At 39.2% G+C, this 25,171-nt stretch overlaps 1 protein-coding gene across 2 annotated transcripts in view; it reads right to left on the reverse strand.

Moving 5' to 3' along the window:
- Positions 1–25,171, reverse strand: part of LOC110847627 (MDS1 and EVI1 complex locus protein EVI1-A) — a 28,422-nt gene that overhangs the window by 1,171 nt on the left and 2,080 nt on the right. For both annotated transcript variants that reach the window (XM_022094603.2, XM_022094604.2), the window contains exons 2-11: positions 13,767–13,786; positions 5,794–5,851; positions 3,531–4,077; positions 3,412–3,433; positions 3,292–3,337; positions 3,159–3,211; positions 2,090–2,169; positions 1,945–1,977; positions 312–1,850; positions 77–239 (exon numbers count right to left, since the gene is read on the reverse strand). In XM_022094603.2, coding sequence (XP_021950295.1) covers positions 77–239; positions 312–1,850; positions 1,945–1,977; positions 2,090–2,169; positions 3,159–3,211; positions 3,292–3,337; positions 3,412–3,433; positions 3,531–4,077; positions 5,794–5,851; positions 13,767–13,786 — 2,561 coding nt within the window. The remainder of the gene's footprint in view (positions 1–76; positions 240–311; positions 1,851–1,944; positions 1,978–2,089; positions 2,170–3,158; positions 3,212–3,291; positions 3,338–3,411; positions 3,434–3,530; positions 4,078–5,793; positions 5,852–13,766; positions 13,787–25,171) is intronic.

Consider the following 25,171-nt stretch of genomic DNA (forward strand, 5'->3'; position numbering starts at 1 on the left):
ATTATGAGTTGAGGTTGAAATGATCCTTGGTTAAGAAAATTAAAGACTTTGGTCATCTTATAAAGTTTAAACTCACTTTATGGTGGATATTTCTGACATGTCTTTGAAGATTGGATGAAATGGAAAATGATCGTTCACAAAAATTGCATTTATAGGGTTGCTCGCCTGTGTGGGTTCGCAAGTGACGCGTCAAGTTTGCCGATCGAGGAAAAACCTTGCCACAATATTTGCACGTGTATCTAGATTTTACACAAAATTGTCATTACTCCCGTTGATAATTGAACAATTGAGTAGAATTATTCAAAATGTACCTGCTTCCTGCTTTCCCCTGCCAAACTGGATTCTGACCAACAAGTGAATTTCCAATATCGTTCCTTGGAGAGAGCGTGTTATGAAAAAATGGGTTGAATGGATTTGGGGGAAACCCTGGAGGTAGGCTTGGGAAATGAGATGGTGGATGCGAAAATCTTGGGAACGGATGCATTGCTCGAGGTGCAATTATTTGCGAAAATGCAGATGCCTTCTTTTCAGCTGCAGCACCCTCTAAACTCAACCCGTTGGGGCCATTGCTACTTCTCAATGGGTGGTTATGAGGAAATACAGGCTGATTATTGTTGCAGACGTTTGGAGAATCATTCCGTTCCCTTTTAATTGGTGACTCATTGCTACTCATTCTTGCGACAGCAGAAATAATTTGATCCCGTATAATGTCCTTCCGGGAACTTGGGGGTGTGCTGGTTCGGGTAACGACAACAGGAGTAGAAGAACGAGATCTCTTCTTGTTCCTTTCTTTGGTCTCCTTATTATTTGCATGCGTTGATGTGCTTTCATCTGAGAAATCTTTGGGATTATCTGAACCTTCTTCGTCATCTGCATTTTTCTGCAAACTTAAATCTAAAGGAGTGTCCTTTTTCCCATCAATAACTTCGTCATTATCCATCTCTTCTCCCGATTTAAACGGCACCGGATCATGCAATCGTCGTGGTGGAGACAGTGATGGGCTTCTTGACGAAGAAGATACTGGAGTCCTTGATCGCCTCCCATTGTTTAAATTTGTAGGCTGTTGTTGCGGGGGCGGCTGCCTCCCTTTATTATGAAACTCCCCGTTCATAAGTTCCATTGCGCCATGCCGAGCATTAACTGCTGCAAACAGTTGAGGGCCAAAGGGTAGAGCTGCAAACGGGTTGTACATTGGCAAGGAGGGTGGAAACATTAATGGGGAAAATCCAGAACCTTGGAGTGTCTTGGAGTTCATCAGTGTCTCTGAAGGACTGCGACGACTATTTAAGTGTGCCAGAGTCTTGGAAGTATCATCTTTTGAGCTAGATATACTTGGAGAGGATTGGGATGAATTGCTGTTAGAATGAGGGCTACTTTTTCTGGGACGAGAAATGTGGTTATTGTTGATGGGGAACTGATGATGGTGGGGCATGTGAAGATTTCTCCGGCCAACACTGGCATTGCGGATAAGGTGAGTCAAATTGTTGGGGGACAAATTGGCTCCCCCTAATCCACCAACATCAAGAAGAGCTTCCATCGGATTTTTGTAGTTGTTGTTGTCTCCTTTGCTAACAGAACTGACAGTGGGGTCAGAAACTAGAGGTGGATTTTCCTGTTCCACCCCTCGATCGATCTCCTTTTCCTTCCTTTCACGCAAATTCCTATCACCCTTCAACAGCTCACGGTCCAAACTTCTGAGACTCAGTTTCAGACCTGATTTTGAGTTTTCTCTAGTCGATGAAGCTTGCAACTGTTGGAATTGAAAATGACTGAGTGACCGTGTCACAGAATGACTTTTTCCAACGGTTGATGCGGCGTCACAAAATCTCTTGTGCTTAGCAAGGGCAGCGCTGTTAGTTAAAAGATGGATACAAAATAATAGTTAATTGACAGGCTAAAACACATAATTGTTCATTATAATGATATAGAACGCTCATTAAATACCTTGACGCAAATGGTGCAGTACATTTTTCACACCTGAAACAAGATAACAAGAAAAATTCATGATTAAGTATCTTCTTTCAAAAACTTGCACCACAAGTGCCATAAAATACTTATTTAATAAACCGTGTTGCTAATAAGTACGTACCGGGACTGTGCTCGACATCCTGCGTGCATACGCTTATGTCGACAGAGGTTGGAGAACTGTGTGTAACTCTTGAGACAAACCTAGAAATTTAACAAAGTTTGTCTTGAAATTGGTTGATACATAAATTAACAACCTCGATTATTATAGTAATAATTTGTACATTTATGCACACTATTTGGATATAAAATCAACAGAATGTATTCAAACAACAAATTTTGTGGTGTCCGGCATATCATAATCTACGATATTTTGGACCATACATATATGAAAGCATTACAAATGTCATTCTTCTTGTTAATAAAGCACCCCTCATGTCTCTATCAATTCTTGTCTTGATAAAATGAACCAAAAATTCATCTCATCGTTGCAGAATAATAAGGAGAGAATGATGATAAGAAATATATCTCTGTAAGAGGTGCCACAAAACCCGACAGAAATCATTCGCACAATGAAGGTGAGGATGCGGAGGGTTGTTGATGAGACTGTGAATAGGAAACCCGACAAGTCTCCTGTCGAGTGATCAATGGCAGTGGAATAGATTCAACAGTAGTTGAACATCGTCATCGTCCTTGTTACTTGGTTTCCTCCACGAAACTGATAATTCCACAACATCATGTCACCAACAACGAATGACATTCACCTTTCGAGAAACTTTGCTTGGAAATAACTTTTGGAGTGTGCATCTGAAACCTACATGTGAGATTTTATGCTCAAAATCGCATTTCCCTAACATGGTTTGTCGCTTGGACAATTGATATTGATAATGATGATGCCAACACTGTGATAATGCGGCCGGATGACCAGAATTTTATAAGATATCATACATATATGTATGTATGTATCATCAGACTAAATAAATAAAAGATATTGCATGTGTGCTTGCACTCCTAATTCAACTTTGCTTTGTGAACGAGTGACTGACAAAAGTAATAGTAAAATCTCGTTCGAATAGAAAAAAAGAGAGAAATGAGAACTCCATCATGTGTGCTGTATTTGTTGCTGTATGCCCCGAATCTATCTCGTGTTTCAGTCTAGTCTCATCTCATTCATACAAATTCAGTTTTCTCACCTCGCACTGAAAGGGCTTCACTGATGAGTGGATGTGAGCGTGTTGTTTGAGACCTTAAAACAGAAATAAATTCTTCGATTCAATTTCACTCGGAATGTCTAAATTCATCTCGGAACGTTTTGATGAAATGTACCTGACGAAGTTGCGAACGTCTTGCCACACTCTCCGCAAGCATGAGTCTGAAAATAAAAGTTAGAAAATAATTATATTCGTATCACACATTACGATTAAATATATAGATAAATGTACTTACTCGTGGGCTGGCGTGTTGAGCCCTGATTTTAGGAAAAACAAACATAAAATATTTCAACATTTCATCTACTGAGCCGTGTATGTACTATCCATTCATTTATTTGTATTTAGGGAACGTACCTGAGGTGTCTTTGCAGACTTGCAAAGTCAGTTAGCGACCGTCCACACTGACCGCAAGGATATTTCCTCTGACTTCCAGCCGAGTGGTTGGACAAGGACGGAGATAAGTTGCCCCTGTTACCAACTTCACCCCGTGATAAGTGGCCGAGGAGAAAGCTGCTGCTGCTCAGTCCCTCAAAGCCTCCACTATGATGATTGTTGTTGTTATTGCTGTTGTTGGGTGAGACGGAGTTGTTATTGATGATCTTGTCACTACTATTGCTCAAATGTTCGAGATGATGATGATGGTGGTGGTGGTGGTGGCGATGCTGATTAATCTGGTTCAAATGCTCCGTAGACGAAGAGTGAGATCCAAGCAGACTTTCTCTTTCGTCCTCTTCTTCTTCTTCTTCCTCTTCGTCTTCCTCGGTGGTTCCACCTCCTCCGTTATGCCCCTCGTGATCAAGGTCAATCTCCTCACTGTCCCCACCAAGACTTCCGCTCGTGTTATGTAGCTCTGGGTCACCACGAAGTCCTCTGAGATTGTACACCACTTCGGAATAGTCTCCTACTCCACAAAATAATATACAAGACGATTATAATCCAGACAGAAAGTATCTTCCGACTCACAGGGTTAAAATGATGCGGAGAATGTGAGAATGGTTCTTATTGTTTCAAAGTGAAAAAGACACTGAGCCTCTTGACTCTCGAATGTATAAAAATTCAACCAAAATCATATCAAATGCATAAACATGCAGCAGGGCAAAGCTTCCGCGAGGATACATTTAGATACACTGTACAAAGTGGTTGGTGGTGTGGGTGATACGTTGAGCTATATATTGTGAGGGAACCCTTTTATTGTTGTTGAAGGCACAGGGAATGCATAAGGATCGAAGGGAAGAGGGAATGACAGGGATTGCGCGTCGGTCAAAAGTCGTGATAAAAAGATGACACCTGGTCGGAAGTTGGGTTATCTAGGAAATCAAAGGGCTCGTGCTTGTGCTTTATTTAATTCCACCCTAACTGCACTTCGCTCATTGCTCTTGGCTTCTCCATCCATCCGTGCTTTACGCAGCTTTCTGAATTTCTGAATTTAATGAGCAGACAAACAGGTAACTGATTGTCTCCCTGCAAAAAAATGCTCCGTGGGCCACAGTTGTTTCCGGCATTCTTCTTCCCTCAATCTCCAGTAAACTTGAAAAAAATCCTTTGCACGAGACGATGCGTATTTGTGAGTTCTTGACTCATCCATGTGGCTCACTTGTGTACAATTTCATTGAGTATACGACACGAGTAGGTCACCATCGATCCAATATTGTGCTCGTAAGGAGACGAACCAACCCTCAGATGTGCATAAAACCAACGGATCATCTTTAGCAGAAATCCATACGTATGTATGTTCTCAATCAGACATTTAATTTCCCATTGCCCCCTCTTATTCTGTCCAGATAAGGCTGATCGACAGGAGAATGACTGGATAGACAAAACCTAGGAAATTCAATACTTCCCATCTTGAGGAGACTAAAGATTCTCTCATTCAATAATTCAACCCAAAATGGGTTTTCTCTCCTTCCTTATCCAGTTTCCATTCACTCTGATCACATTTTCATTTCAATGTTTTCTCTCTTATTTCTGGGTTTTGGGGTGATTTTGTTCAATAATGAAAAAAATGCTTGACAATGCATCACTTGCATCTTGGTGAGTGACTCCTGATTTCGGGTTGATAATAATAATTATTTTAACATTTGCGACTGGGAAACTTGCTGACTGGTGACCGTTGAGCAAAAGGAAGGAAGAACGGAAGGAAGAAGAATACCGGGAGTGGGACTCACACACGGATGTACGGAAACATAAGCCAACAACCAACTGATGAATCAGATGGGATGAATGCATGAGAATTGGGGCAGATGCTCATAAACTTCCGGCCTTGCGGATAAGTAATTGTGTGTAATATGTACACCTTTGACTTTGTGAAGTTGTAGTGATTCTTCCACTCTACATAATAAAATCAACTCCAACAACTATTCCGTGGTTCAACTAAATAATTAAATTATCGATGATCAATTATTTAGTACTGTGTGTGTACATTCATATTCATGTGTGAAAGCATGAGTGGCGATTTGGAATTAAAGTATGCTTTTTCATAAGAGTCATTAAAGCGAAAAAAATTTCTGTGTAGAAATTTCATGCAGGTTTAATTAGATAACTCTGCATGTAAAATTAAATATATACAGAAATCAATTGATTTTAAATTTTACTTTTTATTTGGATGAATGCTATTTACCTTTGTGGTTAGCTCTTTCTGTTTCATCTCCAGATGATGACCCTTCGTCGCCCCCATTCTGCAATTATAAAAAGAACATGCCAATTTGTTAGCATTATCGTTTCATATCAATTTATTTGAATGTTTATTGATGCTACATCGGTTGGTAACTTATTCTTGCAGCATATATATGTAACGCAACGTCATATATCTAATTTGTGAAAACATGTCGAACGCAACGACGTATTCATTGTCAATTATACACTTCAAACTCTCAAATGCAAATGCAATACTTAACCGACAGTCTGAGTGAGTGAGTCTCCCACCAAATGTTAAGTACCAACCCGAATCCGGAAAGAAATCCTGATACAATCCTAGCTTATCAATCACCAGAGTCACATCCGATTCCTGCTCGTATTTGACGGTTTCTACGCTAACCCCTTCTTAATTACTGATGCCACCATGCGATAATCCTCCTTATCATATTATGCAGATGCACAGCCAGGGGAGTTGTATTTTTATATCATTTGAAATGGCTATATACACTTGCAAATACTAAATGTATAAGACTTTTAATACTTTTACATACATCTAAACCATAGCGCACAATGAGGAGTCACTTTGTCGTAATTACAGATGTCTGGCTAGAGAAGCGTGTCATGAACGAGAGTTGGGCAGGTGAGGTTATGTGCGTACATGTGACGCGATATGCTTAAAATGTGTACGTCCAACGAGTCATAATTTATCCTGCCATGAAATCACAATGGAATATCACGGACAAACCTCACCTGATTTTTGATATCATTACAACCACAAGTATTGTGATAGCACAATTTTATTGTATCGAAGGCTAGGATGGTGACTGCCTCCCCTATCCGTGTCACGCGTTTGCTCCAATTTTGTGATGGGACTCCTACTCTTACAACAGATTTAACCCGGGCTATTGTTCCAGCAGCAACTCAAGCGGAGGGTCAATAATTACCAACCGCCAGCCCCATTGTGACGACCGACCAAAGTCAATATCAACATTGATTTTCTCTCATAATTTCACATCCCATATTATGAAGGAAAAGCCCTCTTACAAATATTATTGTATTTGTAAATGTACAAACAATAAGCATCGGCAAATAAACGAGTGCAAACTATTCATGCAATTACTTTTATATTTTTATTAGTGATTATCTTAAGGGAAATTAATAAAATATGAAAGATCCTGTTATACTAAAAACAAGTATTTGCACCTTGATTAGACAGTCTCAACACGCCCCTGATCAGTTTTTCCAAGAATATAGCATGCATGTACAACCCCCGGTATGTATCCGAGAATTGTTAGCAATAAATTAACGAAAAAGTCGCAACTGCATCCCCGTCTAATGAGCACAGACACTGGAGGAAGTAAAATGGCGCACAAGTAGGAACACATTCTGAAGAAATTGTTATATGAACGGGTTAAATTGTTCCTTCTTCTGATAATCTCTCCTTGCAAAACAAACAATAAAAAGTAAACCGATTGAGGAATCGGGCACAACTAAAATTATTTTTGCTCTTTGACTTTGTATGAAGTGGTGGTGTCCACCTTTGGCCTTTAATCGTCGTCCAAAAAACAATAGCTGGTAAGGAAATGCAAGGGAATTTTCTATTTGTTAGTTCCTTATATTGCTACGATATTTACATGGCATTCAAGGACTGCTAATCTTGATGGAAGAGTATGCGAATAAATCCATCTTGTTGCATGCAATACCATGATTTAACTTTGTAATGGGGGTAATGTAACCCACATAGATGTTGTACCGTACATATGTACAGAAATATATATTATTATTACTGCATCAACGTATATTTCCTACTATATATGCATCTATATATCACCACTGCATGATATATGTGTAATACATATGCATCCATTACATACAATAAATGTAATACAGTTTTTATCAGAGTCGAGCCAACAATCGGACCACACCACGGCTACTACCCCAGCGAATACGATCGGGCCATTACTTTCGTCTAATGTGAGCATTATAATCGAAAACGGATTCATTAATACGTAACAGTATAAATGGCAACAATTGATTGAGACAAAAAAGAGTTTTATTCATTGGTGTGTGACCTACCACACCAAAATATGGAAGGTTTGGGATTGATAGCAGGAGCAGAAAGGATTGGATAGAAGAAGGCGCGTGCAATGAGAGAAGAGTAATAATAAAAAAGGGACGGAATCCCTCATGTCATGATATATGGTTTGATGACACGTTGTAAAGACGAGAGGATGATCGCAGTGTGAAATCGGCTTGGGCAAGGAAGCGACGTTTATAATAAAAACAGGCCAAAGTGACTGATTATTATTTTGAGTGAGGACAAATCACAAAAGAAAGGGTTTAAAAAGTGAAAGGCTTCAACGGTGAAAGGTACGTATCCCACTCGCTCACACGCACCACGGTGATTTCCCTTGTCATGCAAAATATCACGACATGATGCCCATCTCATCTCCTCATTCAATCGAGTATAAAACTAGTGCGCTATTTACGAGCGTGTTACATAATATATTTGTAATGTTGCATTTTACAACAGGAACCAAGTGAAAAAAGCAAGTCGCACTAGATAATTATCTCAGTCAAGTGGTAGAAAAGTTATCCAGCTTTGCCGAGTAGTTGATTCAAAATACATTGTCCGTACAATGGTGATGGATGTAATGCAGAATGCAATGACGATGAGGACACAATAATAATGTCATCATGAACACATAGTCACTGCAAAGATGATGATGATGATGGTTGTTACATATAAATGATCTTCTCATCTGAGTGGAAGACATTAGGTTCCACTCCAGACCACTTATTACTATCATGGCACGAGTGAATTGTGAGTGAGTGAGTGAGTGATAACTTACTTGACTTGGTTGAACTAAATTGGTGGACTCAATTTCGGGTGAGAAGATTTTATTATGGGCACGCCAACAGAATACTTAAAAGGCAGCAAGCGTGGTGGCATTCATGGAGAGAGATATAATATATGATCTGAATTCAGAGATGGGAGCGAACGAACGGATCTCGCTGATTTCCTAAAAAGCCGCAAACTCGAGAGTACTCTACACCAGGAGGCTCGGAGAGAACAGGGAGCAAGGAGGGTATACGTGTCACATGCTTGCGTCAATGATAATGGGAGCGGCGGAGGGAGGGAGGGAGGGGACGGGGAGAGAAAGTGTCTACTTTGGTCTAAAAACGACTGTCTTGAGCAGAGATAGGACATAGCGAGGAAAAGGAAAGTTCCCTTTTTCGGATCTGGATGAGAGTGGATCATGTTGGTTGGGAGAGTGACCGAGGAAGAGAAACGACGAAAAGCTTTCAGCGGTCGCCCAATCGAGACGAAAATTCTTGCCGCATTAATCACCTCCTTCACCAGAGCTCAAAGAAGCGATCTCGTACGAGGACTGCTCACCATCCACCTATTTACTTGCATCCCGAGGGGTAATCGCGTCCTCGTCAGCAATACCTTTCTCCGCCTCAACCATGGCAAGACTCAACCTGCTTTCCAATTCACTATCTCAATTCTCAAGCTGTACGAATCCATCACTCGATGATTAATTAATGTGGAGAAAATCCAGGTGGAAAAAGAGGATAAAAATCCATTACATATTTTTGTCAAGTCCCCAAAATCCACAACACATGGAAATGTATGTACACACGGCTATAGTGCACTGCAAAATACAAATACCTCGATTCCATCGATGCGCCCAATGGAGAACCAATGAATAAGCTGACCATTAATCTTTCTTAAGATACAAACATTTTTCCTTTTCATGTTATTTAAAAAACTTTCGGTTGAGCACCTCTTCACAAGAAACAAATTCGGGGCAAGCCTTATTGGTTGTTGTTCATGTCAATGGTGGTGGATGGACGAATAGATACATGTATCAGTTCTCATCTCTTTCCATTTATGTACAATATTTAAGGTAGAAGCATGACTATGTCAAACCAAAATATCAGAGAATTTCAACCCCAAGTTGAAAGCCCAATGGATAATGTAAGCGTTACAGCAGAAAACGTGTTAAGCCGTGGTCGTTTGTATCATTGTGCGAGAGTGTGAGGGTATAAAAACACGGGAAATGGCATTATTATTTAGGAAACCCACAACTCAATTAGTTGCTCAAAGGACATCCTTCCATCTAACGCATCGTTTGGTGCTGCAAACATATTGTGATGCACTCGGACAAAGTTTGATCTCTTCACTGAAACTGGAATTATCTCCCTCTTTCGCCATTGTCCTGCTCAGCCAGTCAGTGAGGGTAAGTGTGATGTGACCTTAAGGGACAATAAGGCCATTTTCACATTACAACTTTGGACACTATGTATGTCATCATCCCTGCATACCTCATCAACGTGTAACCTCAGCCTATGCCTGGATGAAATAACTATGCACTCGCATACCTATGAGACCAAGCAAATAAATGAGGTTGGTGTGAACACCTTGAGGATTTGTACAAAATCTCATTGGGGATTCCTTCGATGGTGTCAAGCAAGGAATATCTTTTCTCAAATGTAGATCTACGGGATATCACAGCCCATTATTATTATTATGAAGATATGAATACGTAAGGACACAAGAATGAGAGTGATGATGATGACGATGATGGGAATGGGATGGCCCAATGGGACGGTCGACACAACAGAAGCCCTCTCTTTTCTGTTAATATCCCTCACTGAAAGCGGACCCAAACTGGTTCTCGCCTGAATAAGGACACATACTACGACCCAAGAAGGGATAAGCAAATAGAGATAGTCCACTGAATGGTGGAAAGTGTCACAAGAATATTTTATCATCGTCTCTCTAGGCTGCAGTTCAAATTGTGGAACGAGGATGATGACGAAGATCATCTCCAATAGTTTCCTTTCACAATGAATCCTCTTATTCCATCCATGCAACCAAAACCCACCCATCGGTAGAGAGACAGAGAAGAGAAAGAGAGGATGTTTTGTGAATGAAGGTACCTTCCTTATTCATCTCTCATCCGAGGAGTTGCCACACTGCTGTACACTAAACTAACGGCTCAACGTCTGCTAACAAAAAGGGATCCACCTGGGACTCATCCTTTGTCAAAAAGTGTCCAGCCGCACCGATTGAGATGTCACAGACAAAAAAAGATATTTCAAAGACCCAACTTCCTCAAATGTCGTTATTTCACAACCCGCGATCCCTTATTCAATTCTCTTTTCACACTTTCATTCCAAAATCCCATTCCTCCAAATGTATCTCTAGTTCCATCTAATGTCTTACTTTGTTGTGTGGACAGATAAACACAATGGACCTCAAATCGAGTCTAACATCGTAAACTTTGCTGTATCGACTTTAAATAGGGTCCAGTAATCTCATTTTCTTCAGCCACTTAAATTTTACACATCAATAGCGATTGCAATTTTAGATAGTTACAATTGAAATATACACATAAATTTATATAGCCAATAGCAATTTCACTCACTATATTGCAATCGCATAAGTAAAATTTAAAAAAGCTAGTTCTTATTTGCAGGTGATTTTGAAATCATGCTTTATCGATGAAAAATGCAGGGTGCATTAAAGATAGTAATCTAAAAAATTAAGCGTATTTATCTATCTCATAAATAATCCCGTAGAGAGGACATTCTCTGATTCTCCCTGCTGAATAATCAATATTTCAAGTGAACCCTTCATGAAAACAATTAGAAAATAATTTCGAATACCAACCGAGCCGATGCTATATATGCAGCATACAATTGTGACAATGCGCATCATTCATATCGAGCATCCATCAGCTTGAACAAAGCAACTCATCGTTACAAGCGGGACATTGCATCAACACAAATCGGGATTCAGGATACAAATTCGTAATTTGCCCTGAACCCGTCCAAGAGATGACTCAATTTTGGACTAAAGGAAAAAGGTTGACGTTCACACCTGCGGGGTTTCTATTGAACTTTGGGCTATCCTTCGCCAGAGATCAAATAATTTCTCCACTATGCTATTATCAAGTTGCGACATCATCTTCAAAGGTTGGCTATGAATAAAGTATTGCAAAATAATGCCTGGTAAATATTTGCATTTTCCCAGAAAGAAAGTATGAATGTGATGGGTAAATGTATGTTTTGCTTGTCTATGTATAAAGTATGTATCTGTGTATGTATGTAGGTGCAACCAATATTTTCGTACTATTACGACCAAATATTGTAGCGACATCAGAGAAAGCAAGCAAGTCATAAATTATGCCGTGAACATCCGACACAGCAATAAAGAGACAGATTCACACCATGGGGTAAATATTGTGCATCTCTTATGGGGACAAAACATGCAATTTCGATCTGAAGCCACTTTTGCCCCAACAACCTTTGACTGATAACATGAGTCGCTTGGAAGTATTGCTGATTGTTTCTCTGGCTGGAACTACATAGGAACACACATATCTGTCTGTACGAAGTGGGGGAGTGATAGAAAAACAGATAAAGCATATTCCAGTTTAGTGAAAACACTAAACATTTCCTTCTTGGGAATCAACGGACGTGCGACAGCGTGAAAAATGAAATCCTTTAATGCTGAATCCTGGAGGATGATGCTGACACGAATCCTTTATACAACTGCACATTAATTTTCTGACTCTTTGCATCAGTCTCCATATTGTGCCCTGTGTGTATGTACCCCAAACAGCATTCATCTCTTCAACCCTTTTGTAGCATCTGAATTTGATGGGAGATCTGATGAAATTCTAGCTTACATAGTCTCTCTCTCTCTCTTTCATCTCGTTCCAGTCTCAATCAATGAGTCCCTAGTTTTCACCAGTTTTTGAACTATAACTAATATTCAGAGTAACCAAAGTGGATGGATGGGCCATTAACAGCATCACACTCAGGATCAGTCTGAATCAGACAAGTTGAGCTCAAAAACTCACTTTTATCCTTCTCTTGCTTCCTCTCACTAGATGAGTTGGTATAATTACTGCACTTGACTGCTCTCATCAGCAATTATGGGACAAATTCAAAAGTCAAGGGTTTAATTATCACGCTGAAAAATTTCATCACAAATTACAAAAGGTTTCGCACTCACACATCCATTCATCCTTGCTGTCAACTATCTGTAAAATACTCCACTTTAGGACATACACATTTTCCAGTACTAATAAATAAACAGCAAAATTCTGGTGATGAATGATGGATCTTACGATGCATACATACGACTAATCTTAAAATGTGATCGTGGGAAGACAAGGGAGTGCGGGCTGGAAAATTAGGAAAAAATAAAAAGCACGAGAGAAACAACTTCCGCGTGCATATTTACCCCTTCCACGACCAAACGCACCTTTACCTCTCCTGCATTATTATTATCTAAGGTCTCATCGAGCAGCTTCTTACTCGCCCTCTCTCTCTCTTTCTCCCTTAGTTGCCTTCTACTTTTGCATAATTGCTTCCTCTTAACATGGCCAATGTGTTACTGTTGTGCTTCATGAGGAAATTGTATCTTGTGTTTAAAAGCGTCTCATTATTAAACATCCCATTTGCTACCCACGAAATAAAACCATACACAACAAAGTCTGAACATTCTCTTATCATTTTTCCCCCATGACGCCATTACAATTTTCCACACGTCAGTTGTGACCCAGGAAAGTGAGAGGGAGAGAGAAACCAAATATGAAACTACAAAGTATTTTCTTCACCGAAAACATAATCCCTGACCTTATGCTGACCTCAAAGAACGATTATGGCGTAATGGTCTAGTTCTACTTGACAAAGCAATTTTCTGGACATTCTGGATAGATTGACGACACAAAGTGGACAAATACTTTCGTTTGAATTAAATATGAGGGATTAATTTGCTATGTCGTCGTTTGTTCTGGTTGAAGACTTGAGTTCAGTTTGAAATCAATTCGCGAGCGTATTTTTAGGGTGGTTTTGTGGAAGCTTCGTTACCGCAGCACAACATCCGTCCTCTGAGAATAATAATGGGTGGATGGATAAGGGATGACTACGTACCTGATCCGGGAGTCGGTCGTCTGCAAAAAGAAATCACGTTTTATGAGCGTCGTTTTACAAAAGTGTACGTGCCAAAGAAGCCATGATGCGCATCTTCATAAAAGTTGGGACCAAAGCAGCGACTCTATTATTTGATGTGTATTAAATTTGTACGTAAAATATAGAAGACTGAAAGCGGCAGGAAATACGCCTTGCTTTCCGACACTTCGTTTCTTATCATAAGTCTCTCACATTACAAAATTTTCACGCTTTTGTTTCAAATCATCCTCCCCAACTGGACAATGAGCATGAACAATAGAGGGATGGATGGATCAACCATTTAACAATATATATAAATATCTGTATAAATACGTATATTCTTTTAATAATCGATTCAACCATCTCGCTCCTAAGGAGCGAGATGGTTGAATAACAATGAATGAGAAAATTGGTTTACTATACACATAAATAAACTTTAGCGTTGACAATACGCTTATCTATCATTATTTCAGTGATCTTTCAGGGTCATGTTCATTTAATAATAGAGATTTCGTTTTAATATCAATGCATTAAATAAATTATTTGACAAAAACATTTATCAAGCATCTGTAATGTCATTTTTGATTTATGCACACGTGCATTTGCCAGTTTAAGAATCATGTCTGTCGGTGTATGAGTATTTATGTATAATTACTCCCGGGTGATAATAAATAAAACAATTCCATCTAATCTAAAGTACTTTTAGTACGCATTTCATAAGTAGTAACATTTGAAATATTAAATATGATTAACGACAAGGAGACAATTACGTTCCTCGGATTCTTGACAATAACTCTGTATGATCAAGCTACATATGTAACATGCAATGCGGAATCTCGTTTGAGATCAAAGAGAAAATATACGTATGAATGTATGTCCTTAATGCTTATATGAATTCGACGCAGTTTTATATTGTTGAATATTACAAACTGTCAATAATAGACAATTAAACGTGTTCACCATGAGAGAACAAGGAAACTGGAGGACCATGTTGTGCAGACGAACACAAGAAATTTCACACCCGTACAGTTGATCGTAGGCGTCACTGAATAATATTTATTGCACACTTTTCTGAAGGTTGGTTTGATGGGTGGCAGTATTGGTTATCATCATCAGCAGAAAGTAAAGTTTTTTTCCTACCAAGTACTATTCACAAAGTGGAAGAGAAGACGCTGAATATTCATGTAGTGCGAAGATATCCAAACAGATTAGTATCAGATATCTCCATATGAATGTCTTCATTGCACATTATTAATGCGAAAGCGTGCTCTTGATATGTGGTTCTCGTCTCAAATTAAAGAAAACCTGGGTTCCGAGCAGTGGCTTAGTCGTGCCATTTTGGTGTTTGTTTATGAATCACAATCTCTCATCATATTTCAGATGTAAATACGTAATACTCCCATAGCCATGGCTTAACATAGCCACTTGTTGTATTGTATTGTAAAAGCAAGACAAATTCGGTCCACCAACATTGCTCATGAACACTCATGCAAATAGCATTTCTGGTCGTAATCAAGTGTGTGATGATGACAAGTGTGCAAACGCTACTTATTCCCATCCTCAAATGAATGCACATTATCACACTTTTGTATATGCATGCAGTCATATGATTCATTCTTATGATCATCTACTGACAACTAATTTTCATTGTAATTCGATCCGCATGCTTGATAATAAACACGTCTTACTTAAGATTATTATTATCTCTTGCACGTATAAAAAAAGCATGGACGCATATGACTGACTCATCTTCAGATATAGGAGCTCATCAAATTTGCAAAGAGTGTCAAATTCTTTGAAAACAGGACGAGCACTCATCCGCTAATTACGTTGTGAGCTCGTATAAATAAAATAAAAGTAAAACGTCGAGACACAAAACTATGAGATCATCAATCGAAACGTGGCTTCTTGTGTCAACTAAACAGTCATGAGTTGGTTATTATTGCGTTTTTCTAACACTGGTTTTTAGCCAAATGTTAATTTTTCTCTAGATCCAGACCAGACCGCAGTCTAGACTATGAGAGACGACCTTATGAACTTTTCAACGATAATTGTGAACATTAGATGCTCCCAATGACTACTATATGACCTATCTGGTTAGTACTATGTACATAAGTATATACGAATTTCTGCACTTTACGTGAGCTTTGTGCCAATATATTTCAAAAAATCTGTTGTCAATCATCACACTTTCTTTCTCACATGATTCTTTATGTATAAAATGCATACTTTAGAAGGAAACATTTGGTAAGATCGTGTCTTACATGTGTATGCACACCTCAAACATTCGCATAGTTTTCACTCTTGTGCTTGAGTAACCATCAGAAGCCAGCATCAGGCTTCCAACAACCGCACGCACGTCTGTGAGGAACGGTTGCTATAAAACATAATAATATCGTATTAGAAGGAAACACGAAATCAGCGTTGGCAACTTGTAACAAAATTGAAGGGCCACACGTTGTTGGAGAAGTGCAACTTGCTCCGGGATCAAGGAAGGACGGGAGGATGATGATGGTGATAGTAATGGGATGGGGTCGTCGCATCCATAAAGATGTCTGTTCAAGCTGCTCTCCTCGTCGCAAATCGCGGAGCAGTGTTTTTTGGTTCCCTTCAATCTCAATCTGTTAAAGCCATTGTCAGAAACGGGCTCCCTCCAATCTCCCTCAATTTCTCCCTCTGCGCTCCGAGATGATATATTATCTTGTAGAACATATCATTACCTTGTCTGACCTCCCAAATCCCGAGTCGTTTATCTGTAGAGTGTCTGTGTCTGACTGATTTTGAATTAATCGTACTAACGTTATTAATAACTTTACCCCCACTCAAACTTCCACAGTTCGTATTGCCCTCTTGACTCTGCCCAATTTCTAGTCGATTCTTCCTACGCCTAATTATCCTCCATCCATATCCACCAGAGTCCTCATCCACAACTGCAACGGCGACGATGATGACGATTTTCAGCACCATCTGCGCTAGTGTGACATTTGTCTATCTAATGTATGTGGGAAACCGGTAAAACTAAATGCAGAGAAACGTAATAGAAATGAGAGCAAGGAAATTAAGAAAGGCTAATTTTCCAGAGCTCCAAAGCTCCAGAGGTTGGATAAGAGTTCCTCTAAAAGTTCAAATTATCAGAGAATTGTGTGCAGCATGAAGAAAATGAAGCCTTGTAGTAATAAAACGTTCCTAGAATCATGCTTCCCTTCCCGTACCTTGAATACATAGCTGTGTAGATATGCATGTCATTTAATATTAGTCCTCTAATAACTGAGGAACGAGGAGGAGGAGGAGGAGGAGTAGCAGCGCATTTATTTAGTTGGTAATATAAATGAGAGAGGCAGGCGGAGAGTGAGTCTAATTTTTTCAGCACATACTGCAAAGAAAGTTTCAGTATCTGCTTAAGCAGGTCGTAAAAGCGGGCAGAGTCGTCGTCGTCGGAGGGAGAAAGAGCTCCGTGAAAGTTTAATTAAAACAGGAATCTTTTTAGTATTGAACATTAACAAGGAGAGCGAGGAGAACTCAGCACAACACCCGTTGCTCCATTCCATCCTTGGAACAGGGAACAGTGTAATTATCACTGGGACTAATTAAGACGTGCGACACAGATTGTCATAATGTCACACGACGATGCGAGACAGGCGTTCTATGCTCATGTCATATTCCATTCCTCCATCTGCTCAGAGCCCAACTTTGTTTCAAATCAGAGAGCGAAAGAGAGAAGCTCGCGCACGATGATGAGAATGACAAAACGACAATTCCAGAATTTCGAGAAAGTGGAAACTGCGGTGTTTGAGACGATGATGATAAAATCATAATATTAATATGTAAAACTGCAAACTCTCTCGGAAAATTTGAGAATCCGTATTCTGCTCAACATGGTGAGTAAATTGACACAGCAGGAGCAAAATGGAATCTCTCCCGTCCAAACCATCATATATTCCTTTGAAGAGAGAGAAAAGGAATGAGAGAGTATCGTCCTGGTTAAGTCTTTCATTGGTGCTCCCAGCCTGGCTCTCAATCCCATCCAAACACACCAAGCACTAACTTCTCATGGCTGGAGGTCCATGATTGGAGTTGCGAGGTGTCGTGGAGAAAGTATGACGTCTGGTTCATAGAGAGAAAGAGAGAGCGAGAGAGTCAGTCGTCTGTCTCCTCAAAGTGTGAATACCAATTCAAGTGCTTAATGTAAATTGTCAGATTGGGAGCTTAAAACAAGGTCGCAAATGAGGAATGAATTGGAATTTGGTTAGTTTTCATTCAATCCATCCACCTTATGACTGGGCCACCACCACCACCACCAGGAGATCAAAAGAAAGTGAACACTTGTCAATTTGGATGCCGTGTGAGTAATGATTTTGACTTGATAAGCTATTGGCAAATTCTATTTCGTTCAATCAATTTACAAAAATTTGTAAATAATCCGAAAAAAGTGGAGAACAACTGAAAAGAAAGTTTTTTAGGAGCATATCTAGTTGCCTGTAATCGTGGGAAATGGGGAAACAAGACGAGAGAGAGCAACCATAAACAAACAGATGAATTCAATTACGAGGTGGGGCAAACTCTTCTCCAACGCTTCGGGGTTTTAGACTGATGAGAATATCAAAATTTAAAATGACTGAACCAGCACTATTTATTTACTCGATCCGCATTGTGTTTGGAATGTTGAGCAAACTTGAGCAGTCGCTGTGTATCTCTTTTCTCCACGCAATCCTACCTAGGAGGAAAACGATTTCGGCTCACAATTTCAATCCCTACGACCGATGCTGCTGCGTCTGCTGCTATGTGCTTATCCATCGTTTCCCTTACTTAAACACCGCAAAGAAGAGGCTGTTACCCGGTGCAAGCAGGAGTAGCATTCATTCATCTTTTCAGTTTGCCCACGATGAACTCTTGTGCGGACTCTTGGGACAGGGTATCCTATTGTGATCTCACAATGTCCCAAAGGATCAGCTCAACCTCACTGGATCCAATGTTTTATGCCACTGCGTTCCAGCTCAGCCCACAGTTTATCCACTCAGCTATTCCTCGTTACAATACATATTTCCAGGAGATTGCCACCAACCAAACTCGGAAAGTGATGGTTTTCCCTACATAAATACATATGCTTCAGTTCAAAGTCGGTTCACCCTCGTCCAGAACCTCTCGTTACGTGTGTATCAACGTTAAATTGAAGTAGAGAAAAAAGGATGAAATGTCAAGTAAACAGTGACAAGAATCCACCGCGATCCATGTTTTAAAACGCTATTCCACCACTTTCATATTCACGTTCCTGTTAATTATCTTTAGCCACACAAAGGAAAATGCAGTTAATAATTAATGGATAGACAGGGACTCTTGCAAGTTGCAACGTTACCCAAAATTCACTCGCTTTTATTCATCTTCACTCACTGAACAACTAAACATACCCTGGCGTGTGGGCAAGATTTTAACCATTTGTATTCTGGGACTAATTAATTTATATTAACAAAATCTAGATTATAAAAATGATTTTTAAAAGTGATAAAAATCATCCCAATCTGGCCGAGAGATATTTTGATGCCTAAACGTATTTTTTTTTGTATAAAATTAATAAACCCTTTTAGTTTGGGAAAAACTCGACTTTCCCCATGCGTACGTACGTATAATACTTTTCAAGATATTGAAAGTTCGAATCACTGTTTGGTCAATCTTTCTCTTTGAATCACTTCAGTCTGACTTTTGTGCGTAAAATCCTACAGCTTTGCATATACTTATTTAACCCCTCTACACCATAGTTGGGATAGTTGCATTACAGCAACTGTCACAAAAAATCTTTGGATCAGGGGTTTGGTGTACAAAAATGAGGTAAACCTTTGAAACTGATGTCACTCCCAAACTCAATATTTTATTCTACGGAAAAGAGCATCTTTTTGGTCCGATTGATATTTGTAAGGAGTCCAGAAACTTTTCAACGTTGGTCAAAAAACAAAATTCTGTTTATGTCGTGTTTGCAGCAATAATATCACCGAGATTGAGCTGTTGGTGAAGGTTTGTGTCTACCCCTGACCACGCAAGTATTACAGTGAGCGACCCTCTTTTGTGGATTTTGTCACTCATCTGACTTCTTTTACCACTGGCTGAGATAGAAGGAAAAGGATTAACCACAACTTGACAATAATTTTTGACATTTCATTAAATAAGGAAATATTACGACATCATTAGGTAATAAGTGAAGCGATGCATTAACATTCGCCAGGCCTGACAGAGCAACTAAAAAAGATATCACCATCAAAAGCATAAAGTCGAACAATGATTTACGACCAACATTTGTCATACGGCCATAAGTTCCTGCCTTTAAGTAAATAATTAAACCACGAAATCAATGCAGACCGAAAAGGCCATAATAAAAGGACAAAGGTTATTGGAACTGCATTCATTTGTACACAATGATATGCATAGATTTACAATGGTATGAGGTCATAATCATAAATCTTGAGTTAACAGCAGTAGCAAAAAGGATAGCAGATGGATCAGCGAATATCGATAGCATCGTTTATGGGATGGGTTCGTTCGTATACGGGAATAAAATAAATACATGTTTGCGAAGGTTAAACGTTCTGCATACACAAACAGTAGTGAATCTCATTCGATGAAATAAGTCGCCCAAAATCTCCCCGACATATCCCATGCGCCTTTTACTCTCATAGTTTTATTGCCCTTTTTAGGTGGTTGCCCACAGACACGTATAAATAGCAGTGCCCTCCCCATCCCTTCCCCTTCTTATGCGAATCATCAAAAGTAAAAGTGTGAACACGTTTTGGCAGTCAGTGGCAGCTAACAAAAAAGGCAGCGTATAGCGATCGATGATCTATTACCAAATTTTTAGCTATAGGAATTTCTATTTAGACTCCAAGGAGCTAATTTATGATCACCTCAACCATAAATTAATGATTTGTTGCTCTGAATGCCGAAGAGCTTTAATAAGATCTCATATTTCTCTCACGTTGTCTTTCCAGATTTAATTCTTTTCGGTCCTCGCTTAGTAAACGGGAAAAGATGTCAATAATGCCTCCTACAATCAGATACGTATTTATATCAAGCAGAGTGTTAACATGTGTAAGAAGGCTGTAAAGTTGTACAAACAATTAAAGAGTTAACCGACACTCTCGTGTTCACGAATACCGAGAGACTAATCTTGAACGGGTGAAACACAAGGGGGCATTATTATTTATTGGTCCTATTACGGATTAAGGGAGAAACTTGGTTTTAACGAATCAATCTCATTGAAACCGTGTGTGGAACCCACCCCTCTTGCGGACATCTTGTCATTGTTATTTTGTAGAGATTATAAGCACTTGTTAATTCAAGTAAAACAAAAAACGAACCCTAACAGCAGCTCCATAAATATTTAATAGGAAGGTGTAATGAAGACGGAGATGATGATGAGACTGGTGAACAAAAAGAAAAGCAGGCATTTCTAGGCTATGTCATGCCTCATCATGCCGATCATCGCTTATTACATGACGATCCGAAGTGGTAGACAATGTGGAGCCAATATAAGGTTCCCTACTTATTTTACAGTACCTGCTATAAGTATGTACAAACTTATTCATCTATGGTGTCCAATTGTGTAAATGAAGTATTTTTCACACTATCTGTAATCTGGCTCGACATGTGTCCGTTTTCATCATTGTAAATACATGAAATAAAGGCTAACAGGGAAAAATCTATAGTTTAAAGTCTTTTTTGGAACTAATTTGGGCAACATTTGGTTCAGTTTTTACGACTGGACAAAGAAAACACAGTGATGAGGAGGAAAACAGAGACACGACACACAAGTACGAGTTTGTACTTAAGACTAAGCAATTTCTGGAATGATGATGATGGGATGTCGAAGAGTTTCTGTATTTTAAGTACACAAGAAAAGGATCAAAATGCAGAATTTCTGAGAATGAAATGTGAGTATCTGTGCTCCAAAGTCTGCTGACTGACTGCCTCATCTATCTTTGAAGAATCTTCTTCTTCCTCAGGACAAGATAGGAGGAAAAAGAGAGCAAAACAAAGGGATCATTTTGGGACCTTTCTTTCTTGAGATGGAAATGTGTTTTTCTCCATGAAGCAGATCTGCAGGGGGTCCCACTTAAAGCGCAGCCTGGCCAGGAAGTCCTAAGGAGAGCCACGCCTGTATTCACGTGCACCATTCACATCTGTACGAATTATCCAGTTTCATACTGTCCAGCGCCACGACTAATGTTGACACCGTTAAATGGAAACAACCCTCAATGAACCATGTCGTCGTCCCATCTCGCATCTTATTATTACTTATTTCGAGTTCATCCGTAAAGAAAATAAAACGAGTTGTTGCACTCATAAAACGCCGTAGCATACTCACAAATGGAATAAAGTTTTGTGCTATGCCAAAAACTACTAAAGAAGGTTAATTTGCAAAAAGAAACGCAATTTTATTATTAAGCATATTTATTCGTCAGCCACAAAAGACACTGCTTTACATAGACCGATATACATATGTAGATATATTTAATGATATGATGCATGCTCTTTCTGGTCCACCTAAAATAACTTTTGTGATATGTATGAAAAAGTGGCGATGCAGTGTCTCTGTGACAAATTACCTCCTTCCTTCTATTACTCTTTTTACTTTGCAGGCCCGATGTCCAAATTCTCAATAACGAGCCGCCCAGAATGAAGTGGACAATATTGATCAAATAAGAGAGAGAAGACATGCACTTAACTTCATATCACATAAAGTCACCACCACACGTACACACGTCTCATCATCGCAATCAAACCATATCATCATCCTGCTAATAATCCTGCAGCCTTCATTCATGCTACTCGCCCATCTCTCAATCCAAACTTTGCTCGTGCATGATAAAATATGGACAAAAGTCAGAGGCACAACTTTATTTTATTGCTCAGCAAACATAATAGAGTTGGCCTGTGTAATGCAGTTAATGATTTGGTATGATACCAACTTTGGCGACGAGGGGCATCGATTTCAATTATTATTCTACCAAGTTGTTGGAAAGAAGGCCACTTATTTACTTGTATGCGTGGTATGCATGACAGTGGCAAATTATGTAGAAGCCCACTCCAATAGATCTCTGGCATTGGGTCATCACTACTCATACCACTTATCCAGCCCATGTATGTAGATATGTATATATAGAATTTCCCCATCGTCGGAGCAGCATGATGATGTTTCGACTCGCATCAGACAATAATCTTATTTCCTCACCTCTTCCTCTATTCTTCTGTCGTGATGGAAAGGGTTGCCGATTCGACCCTCGTTTATTTAGTCTTTCCACTCGATTGACAACGTGTAAAGAGGAGACGGAGCCGAGACGATGCGATATGTGTGCATGTACATATATGTAATATACATATGCAAGGTTTGTGTGATTCACCACCACACCTTTGACTTTCTTGTGTGTGCCGTGGTGCACAGCACTTGTTTCCGTGCATAGAAAGTGGGAGACAAGTGAATGAGACTTACAGATTTACAAAGAAACCAATTCAGGAATGTCCAAGAAGAAAAATGTCCCCTTTTGAAGAAGGAAAAGACCTCCATAGGACAATGGGCGGAATGGGAAAAGCCTTCCTCTTTCACAATCAATCTCCAGATATTTCATTATTGCATGTCTTTTGTATCTAAAGTATCTTCGGTTTGACCCCAACTGTCCATCTCCCCCCATTCAACCACTCACCGGGCTCTCTCTCCCCAAGATGTATGTCCCACAAACTAGTGCCATGTTAAATATCTACCTGGCAGTTTTATATACCTTTCCCAATATCATTTATGCACATTATGTACACACCTCTCCTGCTCTTCTGTACTTGAAAGAAATGATTGTATTTCGCACGTTGTCATTTGAAGCAGGAAAGAAATGGGCCATTCTAGACGTGGATGGATACGATGAAAGAAGAGCAGCTTCCTTCTTCTACTCTCTTCTTGTGTCATTTGAAAAGAAGGACGGAATATGCAGTATGTGTATCTGACAATGAGTGGTGATCTGTTATCTTTAAGAGATAGGAGGATATTCAACTTAAATATCTGTCCATTATTCTATTCAAACTCCGTACAATGACGGCTAGCCAGAAGAAATGAGGGAAAATGGATGAGTCTATCCAGAATTCAGCAACCTAATCCTAAGCTTACAGATAGACATAACCTTTAATATTATTGGTTGCCTTCCATTATACTGCAATTATGTGATCGATTATCATTTTGACTGTGAATTTTACCATTTCGCATCTCATCCATTGTTCAACATTTGAATCCTAATAAAATTATTAGTAGTGCAAAAAGCTGTACAGGGGAAAGGATGAACAAGTTGCGAAAATGGTAAAAAAAAAGTTGTGATTGCCAAAAATAAACAACTGAAAACATTCCTAGAATTATTGTTGTTGTACACTTTGTTGATCTTTTTTGTCAAACTTTTTTTCGCGAATGAATGTACGTAGTATATTAATAGGGTGTCCCAACTTTGTAAAAAAAATCGCTTTTTCCGCTCACCATTTTTTCGCTCTTTTTTTAAACCGCACTGCGCATGCGATTCCGATCTTTTTTCCGCTTTTTCTGCTCAAAAATAAAATCTACTTTAAGATGATTTTTTCGCTCTTTTTACTACTTTGAGTGAAAAATCAGTCTCTCCGAGACATGTTTAAGGGGACATCACCCGATTTTGATGCCCTATGGAATATATTGTAATAAAAGGTGAGTGCATGGAAAGTGAAGGAGGATTTTACTCCATGGCCCCACCTGCGCCCGCCACACCCCCTGAAAAGCATTGTAACCACTAAAACTACCGCATTCAAACCTTTGCCAAAAATCCTATTTTCATCCAATTTTGGTAATTTTTGGATTTACATGATCTTAGATAGTTGTTTTATCATATCCAACATGAAGCAAATTTAAATTTTAAAAGAAACTCCAAAGTTTCCTGACCGCCCATTCTCTGCTCCTGCGTATTCAAGCGATAAAAAATCGGGACAGTCAAGTATTGAGCGAAAAAGCGGATTTCAGATTTTTTAGCTTTTCGCTTTTTTAGATCTTTTTTACAAACTTGGGAGACCCTAATATTTACAAAACTCTTTGGCGAATTGGAATTGGATACCTTGTATGTTCATGTTCATTCAATAATTTTTCTTCCTCTTCGTTCGCGTCGTTCTCATCCTCCAGTAAATGAGCATTTTTCCGGTTTCCAATTATGCTCGACTCAAAATTGACAAGAGAGTCAATTTGTTATTTATTTGTTATTCCTGTTCATGATGCAAGCTGTCTTTAAAAAAATCTGCATATACTGCTTCTCAAAAGTAAACAACTTCATTCATACTTGACTTATAACTCAGCCTTGCTAATGATAAATAAATATATCGAATTTATTGAGCCAATAACCTCACCCATT

This window comes from Folsomia candida, unplaced genomic scaffold (genome assembly GCF_002217175.1).
Source record: "Folsomia candida strain VU population unplaced genomic scaffold, ASM221717v1 Fcan01_Sc003, whole genome shotgun sequence".
Taxonomy (NCBI): Eukaryota; Metazoa; Arthropoda; class Collembola; order Entomobryomorpha; family Isotomidae; genus Folsomia; species Folsomia candida.